This window comes from Cardiocondyla obscurior, linkage group LG24, assembly GCF_019399895.1.
Source record: "Cardiocondyla obscurior isolate alpha-2009 linkage group LG24, Cobs3.1, whole genome shotgun sequence".
Lineage (NCBI taxonomy): Eukaryota > Metazoa > Arthropoda > Insecta > Hymenoptera > Formicidae > Cardiocondyla > Cardiocondyla obscurior.
In genome coordinates this window covers 1,542,406-1,559,268 of record NC_091887.1, presented here as the reverse complement: position 1 = coordinate 1,559,268, position 16,863 = coordinate 1,542,406, and the positions used below count along the sequence as shown (strand labels likewise).

The window sequence follows — 16,863 nt, the reverse complement described above, 5'->3', positions numbered from 1 at the left end:
GTATCGGGGACGAAAAAACGTTCGTCCACGCGGATAGCTCGTTCACGGGAAAATTGCGGCAGGTAAAAAAAAAAAAAACGCGGCCGAACGGCCGCGTCGGATTTTTCACGGATAGATTGGAAAGCAAATCGCAGAAGTCGTTGAAAGGGGAGAGACCCGGGGAGGTTCTGGAGTTGCCGAGCGTTATCAATTGCGGCGCGACCCGCGATAGGCGATCCGTCCGCGGGCACCGGCTTCCCGACGAGCCGGCGCAGCGCGACGCTACGACCGTCAGCATCCGTAAATATCAAAAGTTGCTGAACCCCGGGGCAATTTGGCCCTCCCGCCGCCTGCCTCCGCAACCTTGTTAAACCCACCTCTATTTATCGCGCTCGTTGGGCGCCTTTCTTTAACGAGGAAGCCTCGAGGTTCTTTGACCCTGACCACCGGACTTCTTGTTCCCCTCGTTCTCGTCGTTCGCTCTTCTGTTGTATGAAATCCGGTAGACATTTACGACATATTATATACACGAGGATACGTTCTGACGTAACGCGCTCCGTGCGATCTGACGGCGACGATATCGGCGGTGACCTGTGCCTCGATTTACGTTAATTTACGTTAATTTGCCAGGGAATAATTTTACGAAATGTGATTATTGCATTGCCCAAGCACGGGCAGTGCAATCGCGCATGTACTTGTAATCGCCCTCTTCTTCTTTTTCTTTTTTTTTTTTTTTTTTTTTTTTTTATACGACGTCCGCCCTTTAGTCGCTTTCCGGCGCCCTCGCGATACACCTCTCGTCCCTCCTCCTTAGCTCGACGTGGTTCACTTCGACTGGACGATCGTAAAACAGAAAGCGAGCTACACGTTCTCGCCGAGCATCGACGCCGAGGACAAGCCAGCGGCGCGAGCTATCCCTCCACGCAACGTTACGCGAGTTCCACAAATTAAGCAATTACCGGCTCACGCTCGTCTCGCGCGCAACACTTCTACTTCTAGAATCTCAAATAGCCCCCCTTCGTTTTTCCGCACGGCCGCAACTTTGCTTTACAAGCACTTACGTGCATCGAAATATATTTGAAAGTTTGTCGGTTCTTTTTTTTTTTCTCCCACAGAAATATAAAAATTACGTTTATTCTTCTGAAAAGAAATAATTATAATTTGCAATTTAATTACATCGATGAATAAGAACAAATAATTTTAAGGATAATTTTTACTTTCTTTCAGACAATGCAGATCTGTGGAGCTGGTCCCTACGATCAACATATAATGTTAGGAGAACACGAACTCATTGACGATAATCTTAGCTTGGCGGCACTCGGGATATTTCCTGGAGCTCTACTTACGTTGAAGGTAAGTTTCAATTCACACTTTATGCTACAGTTTTATCTTTTTCGTATCTAAAATTATAAATTAGAGATTAAATCTTTGGAGGAAGATAAGAGGGATACGCGACGAAACGCTTGTCGCTAATTAAAAAAAAATATTTTGCGAATCTTCGAAGATGTTATCGGTAGTTTTTTTTTTTTTTATAAAAATTATCTGCGCATTATATACATTTTATTTGCGTATATAAGAATTCAGGGACATAAGCGCGCGAATGTCCTTCTCAGGATCAATCGAGCGTGCAGCTCGCTTAAAGTTATTATAAATCTGCTTTCACACGCAATGGCAGGCATCGATGCATACGATTCTCGTAAATATTTCAAGTATTTAAAATTCAATACTTAGTCACTCGACGTTTTATGATTTATTCGGCTTGGCGCCTCGACGGTTCACGGTCTCGGCTGTCGTTACGATACGTTTGTTCCACCTGACTAGCGACAGTGACAAACAGATGCAATTAAGATTTAAGATCTGGCCACTGTTTCCCTTAAGTTCGAGACAATGGATAAGTAACCGGGACCGGCAATGGCCTCTCAGATAACGGCGCCGTAGACCAGCGTTTCGCGCCGGGGATTAACCGAAAATGCCTTATTTGAGATTAGAAGTGTTAACTGTAGCCTACTAATCTCGGGAGAGTGAAGTCGTTAGAAATTGCGGCTTATTCGAGGCGTAGCTTACACCTCGGCGAATCTAAAGATCCCTATTAATTCTGCCTCCGTATAAGGCGCGAATGAAGACTGATGGCGGAAAGATCTGCTTTTTCTTTTTTTTTTTTTTTGGCTTATTTTGTGGACCTCGAATTTTAAACTTATTTTTATGCCAAGTAGTACTATCAGATGGGATGTAATAATTTTAGAAAAATTTTAAGATGATCATAGACACCGTTCCGGAGATACGCAAGGATGAAAGTGATGGTTTTTTTATAATTTATAACTTTTATCCTCTTGTATTTCTGTAACCGTGCCTACGCTTGTCTCGAAATTTTTCTGGGATTAACGTTTTATCTAATAGTACTACTTGGCGTGAAAAAAAAAAAAGAAAAATGTTTGAAATTCGTGGTTCAATAAATGAGCGAAAATTGCCAGCACTCTTTCTTGCTCATTTCATATTCCTGGCCAATGAATTGCAGGAAATATCGTTCTTTTATAGTTTGCGGAACCTTCGCCGCTTATCGCTGTTAACTTGCACCTTTGTCGCCAATCAGGCGCTGGCCGAGCGACTTGATTTATACGCGAGAAACTCTCGACAGTGATATCGTGTCTATATATTTATCCCGCGCCACGTTTGTTTTCGCATTCGTCGTGCGGAACGCATTCTCAACCCGCGGTGGGTTTTTTTCTTTCTTTTTTTTTTTTTATACCGAGAGAGCGAATCGTCTACGAAAGACCGGCGACGCCCAGAAAAATTCTCGGTGCTCTCTCCCGTCCGCCGGAATAATTCCAGGATTCCGATACATTCCTCCGGTTCACAGTCGACTAACTTTATGAAAGCAACCGACGGACGCCTCGGCATCAGCGACAGAGTGGCTCAAAACCGTTAGTCCGAGTCGCGCTATCCTACGCTCGGAAAGAACAAAGAAGGAAGGAAAAGGGGAGAGTAGAAGGTAGGCGAAGAGACGCGGCCCTCCTCGCTGGACTAGATCACCGGTTGCGGTTTCCACTAGCTGCGAATTACTAATTACCGTCTCGGGGAATCCAGTCTAGTCAACCCGCTGGACGTTTCCACCGATCGAAACGCTCCGGCGACTTTTGCGGTTTCCAGAAAAATTTCTTCCCTCATCCCATCGCGCTGATTACTCGCCGACGTGACGAACTTTTACGGCAAATCGCTTATCATCCGTTTTTTTTTTTTCCTCTCTCCTTCGAACAACACAAGTCCCGTCGAATCAACCGTAATAAAACTACGCGACTTTCGCCCTGTACTTCGTTCTCGCAGCGAATCTCGCCGGTTAGTGTAATCGCTCCGGAATTTCTACATGTGCCGCTCCGCGAAAACGGCAAGGAAACTGCCGATTCTCGCGGTAGGAATATAACAACGGTGATAAATCCCGGGGCACGTCTAGCTGCTTTTAACTATCGTTAACCATAACGTGACTGAAAAGTACATAACGGGCGGGTAATTATTTGCGGTTATGCGAATAACCGTGGGTCGACTCCCGATGTGCAAGAAGCTCCCTCGAGAAACGAGATTGTTTCGCGAAATCCTCCGTCGTAAAATCCGCTCGTTCGCCGGACGACGAACTTAATGCGACTCAAGGCAGCATAATGTGTAATAGCGTAAACCGGAGTTAGGTTGTTCCGATCGGCTGTTCCTTTAAACCGTATCGCTTAGGAGATACTGCCTTTCGCCGAGCAATCGCTATATTCTGTTTTACCCTGAAATTCCAGCAATTGTTCGGAGTTGCTTAATTTCGGGGTGTGCGCGTACTCACACACGTTGCAAAACATTCTCGAGTGCCCCGGGGGGCACTTTTTATTTTCGCGTCCGCTTTAATTTCGCCGTCGGAAAATCGCGGAGGAGAAATTCGCGCGGATAGTTAATCGACGAGGGCCCGATGAGATGAAACTCTTCCGCTCTTCTTACACCTGCGCCGTTGATATCAGACGGCGATATATCGGGACCCGCCAGGATACTCTATCCGCGGCGGATAGACCGGATTAAAGCGTTTCAGGCAAGGTTAGTCCTTGATTTTGCTACCGGTCCGGCACCGTGGCACGCACAATGATCGGGGATGACTTGCGGCGCAGATCGGTGATCGAGTGTCTCGCGAGATATCAGCTACCGCTCCGTCATCGTCCGTGCAATAATTCAAGGTCGCCGGAGTACAAAGTTAATATATCTTGCTACGTATCTACATTATATCACTATATTTTTTTTTCTTTCTCGTTTTTTTTTTTCCTTTTTTTTTCGGCCGATCCAGTCGACCGAAGGAGATCAACGACATTACGTCGCGCGAGGTCGGATCGTCTTTCTCTTTTCCTTCATGTCACTTTCGCTCTCCCTGCCCGTTCCCTTTCCACCGTCCGGTTTGTTTGCGCGCTTTTATGAGCGCGTTACACGTCGTGATTAATCGATCTTTCTTCGTCGCAAATGGATCCTCTCTTCCAAGCGGTCGTACCGTGGTCCGGTCTTAGTTCACGCGCGCCGCTAGCGCGGTACCTTCCGAGGCTTCGATTGTAAATTCTCGACTCCGGAATGAACGCTCGAAATTCTTGACGCAGGCCTCGACAAGGTAGATCGCGATTTTTGTTCCGATCCGCAATTCGCGCGTACCTCACGAACAAAAAAGCCCGCAGGCCGGCAGCCGTTTCGCGGGTGCCGACGCCGCTAGAGATAAAGATATTAAGCAACGGCATGCGCCGAGCTATAATTAACGCGCGGTGAGATATTAATGAAGACGCACGTGCATTCGTTTTCGCTTTGATGAGACAAACGTCGTAATCGAGGACAAGGACGGGCGGAGGCGAGAAAGAATAGCAACAAAGTTGCGCACGATGTCGGACGGCTAGGCTGTTTTTGATCCACCCTTAATTTTTCCCGATTTTTTTGCAATTCCTCGTCAGACTGCTCTTCATGGCTGATCGACCGGGGTCTTTAGAGTCGGTCGGTCGAGTCTCCAACGGGCGGCACCCGCGTTTGATGTCGTGTGACGAATGTCCGCGTTGGACGCGCTCGCCTTCCTCCACCTCCTCTTCCACCTCCTGCCCCTCCGTCCCGCTTCTTCGTTTCTATGCTCCTCTTTCTTTCGTACCCGCGCGTTTCGCTCTCGCCCTCTCCCTCCCGCCCGTCCATTCTGCGATCCCTCCGTCGCGGTTCATCCCGCTTTCTCGCACAACAGAGAATCCCGTATGACGAACTCGGCGGAGGTTCTCCCTTGAAGAGCGCCAACAGAAAATTGGAAACATCCGATAGGGCCCCCGCTGGCCGTCGCGGCCACGATAAAAAGGTACGTGGCCGCCGCTCCGCGCGGCCGGCCCGCAAAATATGCCGAGATCCTCTCGTGGATCCACGTGGAACAGTTACGCGGTCAGGTTTCTACGCGCTTCGCAGACTCTTTCGTTAGATTTTCGCAGTCCCGAGTCTTTTCAGCATCGACGCTTCGCTCTGGCTCGCAAGGGAGAGAAAGAGAGATAAAATAACTCTTGCCGTTCTCGATTTTCGAAATTATTTTCTCGATTAAATTCCCATTACACCGAGACTGAAAACACAACGCGTGGTAGTAACGAGCGAGGATGAATCTTTGACCCGCGATCTGGACCTTAACCCAGAGTGTACTTGCTAGGAAGTGGCAATTAATCACAATCAGCGCACATTTTTCCAACGGTTCAACAACGTCGGGATGCAATGTTACATTATCAAACGCCGCCCGCTGTCCCCGTGACTTCTCCCTTTACGTTTGTCCTTCTGTCGGAAAATGGACACGTGTTTATCCTCCGTTCTTCTTTTTTTTTTTTTTTTTTTCTTCTTCCCTCCGCTCCTTTCTGTCTGCCGTATCCTACCGACAAACGAGAATCCCGTTTACACGAGAGGTTCGAGCAAGACCGTCCCAAGTTCTCTCCGATGAACGACAGTAAATGTACCCTCTCGTGCAGGTAATGGCGACAATTATCCGCGCCGGTGAACTCGGCATTAAAATCGAATCATAACAACCAGGCCTGACCGGCCGAAAAGTTACCTTTCTGATTCAGTGTACTCTTCGGTCTTCAAGATCCATAAATCCTTATTGAGCCTTCCTGTATAAACCGCAAAGTATCCTACGTAATAACTCTAGACGCGCGCGTTCGGCTTCTATGATTCTTTTACGACTGTTCTCGCCTCGATAATAATTTTTTTTTTTTTTTTTTTTTGAGGAAACGAACACCTCGGCAATAGATCGCGCAGCGAAAAGGCCAAGTCGGGCGATTAATAAGAAATCACACGTGGACGTGACGTTGACGAATAGCGCGTCTCTCGATAAGGCTTAAGAAACCCGCGGGCCGGTTTATATAAAATTAACGCGTTCCTTACCGAGGTAAGGTATGCGCCAACGCAAAATAGTCGAGGCGAGAAGCGAAGCGTCGTGAAAAGTTTTAATAGCGTGCTATTGACACCTGACCTTTCGTCGCGCGGACGTGTATCGCGCTAATAACCGCGGCGGCGGATCTAATGAGCTTTTAATTATTCGCCTTGGATTCGTAAAAATTTGCAACTTTTGTTCTCTTTGCGTCGATTTGCCGGAAGGTTGTGTCATTGCATTCACGTCTATCGGCTTAAAGAATAAAAAAAAAAAAAAAGGTTTACGAGTCTCTTAAGGACGCGCGCTAGACGTGCGCGACGACGATGTAAGAAAAAAAAAAGAGAAAAAAAAAAAAGGAAAAAGAATTCAACGTTCGCGAACGAATCGAAGTGATCGTCCTGAGTCGGTTACAATGACATCGGCAAGGACACCGGGGTATTACAACGTTACATTAGCGACGATTATCGTCGGCACCTCTTTTTTTTTATCTTCTTCTTTTCCTTCCTTCGTCGAAAGACCGGTAGCTAGAGGTCAGTAGCCGGCGCACCGTAATTATCGCCTCTAATTATCGATGCCTCCGAAGATAAGATCGAAGAAAGGGCCCGCGGAGAGTGAAAGAGTCCTTCGAAAAGGATTCGGCTGGCCCTTTTTCGCGCTGGCCAATAGCCGGCGCGTCCTCCCCGCGGGCCCCTCTCAGAAATAAATCAATTAAGCCGATGCGGGATCAAAAGGGCATCGTCATCGTCATCGATTTCGCTCCTGAATGCGCCGAAAATAATCGAGGCAGACTGCGGAAATTCCGGGTAACGCGCGTATTAAGCGGCGCGGTTTAATAGAGAACGGCATGGTCCTCCTGTCGCGATAATTATAACGCAGATACCGTTTCATTTCTCCCCTCGCGGCATTTTTGCACCTCGGTGCTCGGTTATTAGTTGAGACTTCGTGACGCCGACTAATAAAAACGCCTTGTAATCGCTCGTGAGCTCAGCACCTAATTTACAATCGTTTACATATCGCGCCTACAAGCTGTACTTGATAACGTTATGTTTTCTTGCGTCGATCACGTCGATCCCACTAACGGTGCGAGGAGGCGAGAGAGCGTAGACCGTTCGACGACAGGTGATACATGCCCGCGATACTCCGGGCAAGAAAGTGTGGCTTAATAGACGTTGAAGAATGAAATGGTGCAAGAAGTTTAATATTGGCTTCTTCATTATCGGGCTTCTCCAGCGCTAGATATCGGCGTAAAAGCCATTTATATATATATATATATATATATATATATATATATATATATATATTCGCGTAGATATATATTACTATTAGCTATTACCGATACCGTATCGACCATCCCGAATAAGAAGCAGGCGAAAACGATATCGGAATTTTCGCGACGCTTCTTTTTTCTTTTCTTTTTTTTTCTTTTTGCCAGCCGTCGTCGTCCACGGCGTTAAATCGCGAACGTAAAACACGCGGCACCCAAGTGTAAACGGAAGCGGTCACTCCGAGATCCATCGAGTGGCCAATCAATTCATGCTTTCCGGGGGCGAAGAAAGGAACGAGGCGCGGCAGCGATCTGGTCGCGCCTCCCTGGAACTCGGGTTCTTCTCCATGAATTTTTCGGGACGCGCTGCCCAATTCCCATCTGCGTCCTATATGAGATTCGCCCCCGGGCATACAAGATTTTTTTTTTTTCTTCCTTTTTTTTCTCTCTCTCTCCTCGTCCCGTTCTCCCCTCAGGCCGGCGGATCTTCCAATTTTTTTTTTCCTTCTCCGCAGTTTGCGCCGTTTCGGTCACTCGCGATTCTCGCCTCCTAGGCTAGCCTAAGTTAATATTAATGGGGATATTTATGGCGCCGGGTCAACGGCGGTCGCGAACCGAGCTACCGGCCAGTGCGGTTAGAGAGCCGCTGATAAAAGGAAATCTGAAAATGCCGTGATTTATGAGCCTTATTCCCTCCCGTTTCCCTTCTGACGTTCTCCTCGTACGCCGTATCGGACTCCCTTAAACGGTGAATAAGTTATGATTGCAGCAAAAGAGGGCGAATGCTGCATTCTTATTTTGCATCGTGTTGCGAATGGGTATACGCGGTGGAATTTATGTGATGCGAATGAAAAGCGTGCGATGAGGATGAAAAGTCACGTTCTTCGCGGATACCGTCGCGTTTGATACCGAGACAACGGCGGCGATTTAATGCAATAATATCAGTCGCGATGCGTCGTGCGTGCGCCGAGACGCGCTCGAGAAACGAGGGAGGCGTGAATTCAAAAACCTCACGGGCTGGTTTCCCGTGTAGCGTGTGTCGTGTAATCCTGTCCACTTCAGCCTTCCGCCCTCGCAGTGGTAACAACTAAGCTTCTGTTTGTTGATACTGATGGCTCGCTACGGCCGGCCAACCCACCGTCGCGTCGGCGGGTTTAGCTTTCGGCTTGTCGGTGGCCTCTGCTTTTCTTCGTCAGCCGTCCTTCTCGACGCGGGGGCCCTCCTCTGGCTTGCCCGTCTCGTCTCATCTCGTCTCGTCGCGTCTCGTTTCGCCCCGTCCCGTCCCGATCCCGTCCCGTCCCGTTTCGTCTCGGCAGATGACGTGAGGAAGAAGCTACTCTTTTCGCAAAGGGACATGTGGCGGCTCCTGAATGAGGGCCTCCTGCCGCCAGAAAGAGAGCGCACTTTATTACGTCGGTCTCGAGGCATTTCGCTCTCGACGTCCTATGAATTCCGCGTACTCCTCGCCGGTTCAATTAATCGAGTTTCGATGGCGGCACGGAACGCGCGACGCTTCGCAGAGCTTTGGAATCTGGAAATTTTTTTTTTTTTTTTCCCCAACGGTGATATTCTTTTAATGGTTCTCGAGAAATAGTTTTCGAGACGGGTAGCTCTTCACGTTTGATTAAATTTAATTACGTTTCTTTTTTTTATTTTTATTATTATTTTTTTTTTAATAATTTTTTACCGCGCTGTAACAATAAAGCAAAATCGAGCGTGTATCTCTGATCGTTGTCGCTCGTGGGATTAATCGAAGGCAGTTCGAAACGGTAGCCGGTAACCGAGACCCGATTACACGGGTTTCCGAGGATGCCTTCTTTCATGCCGCGCGCCAAGTTTACGGGGAAGATATTTATGGAAACGCGTACACGTGTTCCCACATACGTTTCGGTTCTATGTTTGGCTGCTCGGCTAACCCTGAATTTCGTCGTTTCCCTCCTTACAGCGCACGCACTTGGTATGCCAGCCTCTACAGGTTGCTCCTTTCGAACAAGTGGTCTTGGGTGCGTGCCGATAATACCGGACACGTGGATCTCGTTAATCTCGGCCGCGGAATACTTCAGAGCCATCGCGATACAGGGCCGTGAAGTCCTCACGAACACGGCTTTTCGACGATACTTAAAAACTTGATAAAATGTCAGACACGTGTTTTTTCTTACGACACAAAGTCACTTTATACTTTACATTAATATAAAAAAATTAATTCTTTCTTTTATTTCGCATAAATGTACCGAAATAATAATTTAAGAAAACGAAAAATGTATCACGTCCACGTTAAAGCATTCGATCAGACAGACGCCAAAAAGAATCGCTTGAAATAATATTTAAAAAATTGTTAAAAAAAAAAAAAGAAAAAAGAAAATGTGCTTGAAGAAACTATTTTCTGATTAGATTTTCAAGAACATATAAATACGGTTCAACAATAGATTTAGAAATACTTTGCGTGCGTACCTCGGAATGTAATTTACGCGGCGTGTAATCGAATTAGCAGGCCGATCGTACGCGGAAGCGTTTCGCTGTCGCAGATTACGCGACGAAGTGGTCCGGTCAATGCAGGCCGGACAATCCATTCTATCAGCGTGTGTCGCCTTTCGAGTCACGGGAGTCGCTGCCTCGGGAGAAGGAAGATTTGTTCCCTAATGTAGTCACTGAGCCTCGGGGACGACTCGACGGGGTTTGCAAGTAGGCGTCTAGAAAGTGAGTAATGCTTACGACAAACGCAGCCCCCATGAGGTCTAGCGCGACGAGGGAGGAAGAGAGGCTGACGTAAGCGAGAGAGAAAGAGAGAGAGATTGCGACCTCCGTAGGGGTTGGCCCGAGAGAAGATCCCTGCAGATAGGGTGCTAAGCGACACGCTAAGACCACCCTGGACTATCCGAGCGTTTCCTCGAGGGGTGATTTCACCGTTCTACTCTGCCTTGCCGCTTTCATCCGTCTCTCTCTCTTATTCATCTCCTTTCTCTCTCGTAGCCGCGGAACTAAATCGCGCTCGCGATCTCTAACGCTCTGCAATTTGCCAGTTTCTCCTCCCTTCCACGTTACTTTCAGCTGAGGATACCGTATCGCGAGAAGTAGCGAGCCGCCCGTTGCTAGGATCGATGCGCAACCGAGAAATAAATTTCCTCGATATTGGCTCTGAATAAAATATTTAGGTACATGATGTTTCTAAAATTGTTACGAATTATTACGAGCGTTATATTTTCGTTATTAAATGATTTTCTTTTTCTTTTTTCTTTCTTTTTTTTTTGACGCGCATGTGTCTGACTTTACTCGGCAGAAGTCTTCGCGCGATCGACGCGTTGCTCGATTTCAACGAGTCGGGGAAGCGCAGCGACGAACACGACGGCAAAGAGGACGGTGCCCGGTTATGAAGGCAGTCTTTGTCCCTGGCGGAAGCGTGGTTCGTTCTTTATAGACGATGTGGCCCAAAGTGCCGCGTCCGTGACGGTTCATTCGCCCGATCGGCAGCGCATCTCCCTTGCGATACTCGCCAATTTAGGCAGTAATTCATATTTCATATCATTTTCGTCGGCGCGTACGAATCAATCACATTGGATGCTCGTCTCATTATTCACAGTCGCATTTTTGTCTCTACGATAATTTCCGTCGTATGTAGAAGCTCGTAAAATTATTCGCGTTAACGTTTACACGTTCGCGTTAATATAAGCGCGCAGCTAAAATTGAAATGAAAAGTTCTGATTGTTTGATATTTCGAGATCATGCGGCGCTTTGCCGCTGCTACGTCGAGTACAGTCGAGATCCAGGTCAAACGTCATCGCGTTGCAGGGAAGAGGTTCGAGAGAGAGAGAGAGAGAGAAAAAAAAAATCCAGAGACGGGCGAGTGCTGGCCTAGCCCGTTATCCAATCGAGCGGAAAACTCATCAGTCACTTCTCACACAACACCTCCGCAATGTCAGTGACCGTCTAAAAAGCGGTCCCTCCCCGCCCTAATCTCCGCTTCCTCCTCTATCGTCTGCAGTCTCCTCCTTTCTCTAGGTCTTTTTATTCCTCGCGTTTATATCGGCGTCACGTTCGCGCTATCACGCTGCGATGATAGATATCCGGAATTACACTCGCGTTGTTTTACGAGGATCGCCGATATCGCGCGCAACGCTTTTCGAAAAAAAAAAAAAAGATAAAGAAAAAAAAAAAGTTAACAAGAGAATTAAAAATAAATAAATTTCTTATGCATTCACTTATTCACTTAAAGCGTAATTTAGATTAAGGATGATATTGTCCGGGAACGTGTAAAAGACACCTGAAATTCTAAAATACACCCTGTGGTTATGTTAGGTGCTTTTATTTTCGCATTTTATGACCGTCCGCAGAGAGCTGCATCTTTTCCGTAGCCGGTGAACATAGAAAGAGAATAAAGACATTCCGCCACGTAACAGCACCGGTCTACCGAAAAGCGTGGCCCTTGAAATAATTTGAATAATTACCGACAAGTTTTTCATCGGGGATGCTAAACAGCTGTAATCTGCCGTCTACCTCGGTCCTTCGGAGAACGAAAGACAACGCGGAGTGCCCTTAATTTACTTAAGAGACTTTCGGAAAGCCGTTTTCTTACCGCGTTCGTTAATCTTGGGTTTCCTTCGTTTTCATAATTGTCCCGAGCGCAAAGCAATTCTGATTTTACACCGCGGTCCAAGTTTTCACGTTTCGATACGTCTCGTCGACGAATAAAACCGGAAGAAGTTTCTTTTTCTTTTTTTTAATTCACGTAATTAATATTAATTACGTCGCAATGAACATAAACGCGTACGATTGCCGGGTCGATAAAAATGTATTTTGGATAATTTGTAAGTATCGCCGATGTATCTCTCTTGCATTGGAATAATTCGTAGCGGGATGTCCCAAGGTTCAGATATTAACAGACGCGTTGCTTGGAATCCCGTGGAAGCACGTACGGTTTCTATTAAAGACAAGATACCCCCTTTTCGCAAAACACGCGAGTGCCAGTAGGGATGACTCGAAGCAAGCCCCCGGTAATAATTCCTCCGCCGAATTAGCGCCATAAGTTTGGCGCCGCGACAGCCACGGAGACAATATTAATCTACTTTGAATTTATGCACTCCGCGGTTTTCCACCGACCCAGCATGTATTATTAAGTCTTCCTGCAGTTTTCTTTTTTTTTTTTTTCCCCCTCGTTTTTCCGTAAAAGCTCACATGACATAAAATTTCCTTCTGGAAACAAATACATACATATATATGAATATTCTATATTAATGTCTCGATTTTTAACGCACAATTTAATACAAATTTTAGAATTTTTATTTTATTTTATTTTTTAATTGCAGAAATTTAAAATTATATATAACGCATTTTCTATAGTTTCTATTTCAAGTACCGAATTTAAAAAATGAATTGTTTCTTTGATCAAAAATTGAAGGAGGCTAGGATCCGCTGAGAGAATTGTCGCTACGTCGGTTTATTAACTCTGCGGCTCGTACTATTAAGACGTGGTTGAGAAAGCGGGGAAGAAGGAGGAGGTAAGATTCACCCTCACCGTGCAGACAGATAAATAACTCAGGACAGCCTGGGAATAACTTAAGACTTCCACTCTAATGATATTTGAGTAAATCCAAAAGATACTCATTTGTAGCGAAAATTGTTCATATTCCACGCGCGCTTTTATATTTAGAACGTATTTAATTAAATACAACTCTAAAGATTTGAGTATATCAACTCGAAGAATTTTTTCCAGTATTAATTATTAATCATTTAGCATATGATTATAAGATTTTCTTATTTCTTGCCATCGCGATACGTGTGGCTACTGACAATTTCCCTCTACAGTTCTGCGGGCGAGAAAGAGAAAGAGAGGTCTTTTTTTTTTTTCCTTCGATCGCGAACGTCCCGGCAAAAAGCCGCGCGCATTCGCTCTCTAAAGCGGCGCTAGAAACACGTAAAGCATGCGATAGCCGGGTATCTCGATCTTCGCGGAGGAAAAAGCGCGCACTGGCAGCCGTACCTTAAACCGCGCATTAACCTGGAAATAAACGGGGTGCCGTTCGACGTAGCACATACATTATGCGCCGAACTGCGCCGCGTTCCAGCATTTAGCCGCATCTCCGCGAGACCGTCAGCTCGCGTCCGGGGCATTTCTCTCGGTGAGCCCTGGCCGGAGAAAGAAAGAGAAAGAGAGAGAGAAAAAAGAAGGTTTTATGTTAAAGCCGAAGACCGCGGGACCAGGCTCGCTGCCGGGGATTAAGACATTCTCGAGCTAATAATTTTCATGCCCGGCCATGAAATGTTTTGTCCGCCGTTCGTCCCGACTTCCCTCGGTGCAATTCGCGCCCGGCAAGCGGCCGTGGGCGGGCGGATTTCGTGTTGCGGCGTGCCGCGAAAGTCGGCGCCGAAACCGGACGGCGATTAGACGAGGCTTCCCTCCTGCCGGGGCCTCGGCGAGAGCGATCGCGACGATTTTCGGACGTACCCGCGGGATTTTCTGCGGACAATAGGTGTCAGTCGGGGAGAGCGTAGCGCCCGGAGGTGCACGGTTCGAGCCCCGAGTCTACAATTATGAGCCATACCACGTCGGGGCGAGCCTCATAACGAACTCACTATATTGCCGAGCATTTCAAAACTGGGCCTTATACCCGTGTAGAGAGAATGCTCTTTACCTGGTTTCTCCCTTCCTTCGCTCTCCTCTTTACGCGTTCCCTCGTGGCCAGCGAAGGGACGAAAGGGGAAAGGTGCACCAGGGATAGGAGGCCCCCTCCCCCTCCCTCCTCCCCCCCCGCTCGAGAACAACGTTTGCCGATGAAAGAAAGGAACTTCGGAGAATCCGCACCACGAAGACTATGCGCTCCTTTTGCCAGTGGCCTCGATTAAAAGCGTCGAGGATGACGTTGAAGTAGCCGCAGCTTTATAACGCTACGCGCGACCTGCTACGCTTGAAAACCGACGAGGAAACTTTACTCTGCGTAATCTCCGGTGGTTAAAATAAATTTTTGGCGTACGTTTTATTAGGAATTACAAAGCTCTTTTACGCTGAAATTAATATTGTCTTCTATAATTTTATATTTTAATGACACGATAGATGATTTATAATTTCTTTTTTTAATTCAGACTTATGTGAGCGCGCAATTATTTATTTTATTTTTTTCTTTAATTGAAAAGATACAGTTCTTATCGCATACATTCTACAGCTTCGCGCCGCGGTTGCACTCGTCCCTAATTGGCTTAGTTTTATTTTCGTAACCGCGTTGTATATCCACCAAGCCTTTGACTATCCGCCACGGCCGCCGCGATAATCTCTCATCGTGGCGAATCTCTGGGATCATATACTTGAAAATAAATCACATTGCACAGAGGATGCTGCGGCCGGCAGGAAACACCGACCAGATGTGAGTCCCTGTAGCCGGCACGTCGCGCGAGACACGTGTGTCCAAGCCATCGGAGAGCGAGATGACACCCGCTATATTTAGTTCTATGGGAAAAAGGGGTTTCGAGGCGTGTAATCACACCTACGCGCGTTACTCGCTCGCATTCCCATGCCCGGCTTTTGAACGATTAGAAATTTATTTTATTCCTATCTTCTCTCTCTCTTTCTTCCGCTCATTAACATGCTCTTTTATTTCTTTCAACAATTCCGATGGCCTTTGTCATTGGAATTCATTAACGTATAACCGTAATTAATGTGAGTTACATGTCTAATGAAGCTGATCTCGTTAGATTGATGTATCTGTTACGACATGGAGATTTAAGAGAATTTATTTTACTTTATTTTCAAATGCGCTTTAAGATCCGATAAACGACGTAAGGCAGTTTATTTTGCTTTCGCGTCTTTTTATACTTTGTCATATGTACATCGGTAATGTTAACGTTGTAAGATCAATCGTGTATCGTAATAGCTCGCGCGTTTACACGATGTGTTAGTCGCGTAATTACATAGAGGGGCGCCTAGATTGGTGTATCACATATGTGCTTCAAGGAGATGCGTGGGAAGACGCTGTTATAGCTGTTGGCAGCTGTTCACACGTGTATCCGATGCTCAAATTTAATACGAGACGTATCCTTCTGTCTCCTCCAAAGTCGAAGACTAATAAAAGAATTTTTCCTTTAAATAATAAAATCAAAATTCCTATTCGGTCGATTAGCAGGAAATAAATTATTAACCATCAAAGATTTTTATTCTCACGAACGCTGTTAATAATACCGTGAATATCTATGATTTCAGATTGACGCGCCGTTGGAAAACGATACTGACGGCGAATCCGACGCGCACAATTTCGAATCTTTATCTCCAGAGAAGGGCTTCAAAGGTGAGTTGAAATAAATTTGAGAAAATTTATCTTTTCTTTTTTCTTGATCGACGTTTTGCATGCGGCTGCATGTACGTTACGTTTACGTATGTACTTGGTCGGTAATAATATTAACGGTATGCAAACGGCCATTATTTATAATACTCATTTGGCGAAAGAGCGGAGATTTTTCACGCGCATCCGGAAATCGAAGGCGACGGGGATTACTACCGGCTGAAGACTAAAATTAAGGCATTCGTCGTAGATACACATACACCCCGTATATATACGAACGAAGCCAATCCACTTAAGGCGCCGCATCCCTTCGCTGTCTCTCTCCCCCTCCTCCCCCTCTTTCTCTACCACCCTTTACTCGCGCCGGGGGTGGTCGGCGAGGTTTTGTTCTCGAACAAAAATCTGACAAATATGCCGCGATTTGCCGAAGAATGGAGGCGAAGTGCACCACCCTTTTCGCCTACCCCCGGCCGGTAGTAACTTCTACCAGGGTCCAAGGCATCCTGAACTCACCCTTCACCCTTTCTCCTGTCTTATTCTCCCCGTTCCCTCTTAGATTTCTGCCTTCTCTTCACCCTCGTCGACTCCGGGTCCTCCTTTCCGGGAGACGGGGGGGGGAAAAAGAAAAGGAGGGCAAAGCCGTGACTCTTAAATTACTTAGACCGAACAAAATGTAACAAATGACTGCGAATCGAGCCACTTATGCGATATTGGCCCATCACCACCATCCACGTATATTGATACGTCGCATTAGGGCTAGCCGACACCCTCCGCCGTGCCGACTCGACTATCTCTCCGTTTTCCGCGTTTCACTCGCCGAGGAGAAAGAGCTTTTCGTCAAGGGCTACTATTCGCTCTGCAAACAGGTCATTCTCGATCCAACTTGTTTCCGTAAAAAAACAATAAGAAAAAAAAGAAAAAAAAATAAAGAGAAATAATAAAAAAGAACTTATTTTCTTTCGCTTTGACTGCTT

The 16,863-nt window shown here is 46.5% G+C and overlaps 1 protein-coding gene across 3 annotated transcripts in view; it reads left to right on the top strand.

Moving 5' to 3' along the window:
- LOC139111624 (ubiquitin carboxyl-terminal hydrolase 48) overlaps positions 1-16,863 on the top strand; it is a 49,175-nt gene that overhangs the window by 28,821 nt on the left and 3,491 nt on the right. For all 3 annotated transcript variants that reach the window (XM_070672040.1, XM_070672039.1, XM_070672041.1), the window contains 2 exons: positions 1,207-1,332; positions 15,811-15,895. In XM_070672040.1, coding sequence (XP_070528141.1) covers positions 1,207-1,332; positions 15,811-15,895 — 211 coding nt within the window. The remainder of the gene's footprint in view (positions 1-1,206; positions 1,333-15,810; positions 15,896-16,863) is intronic.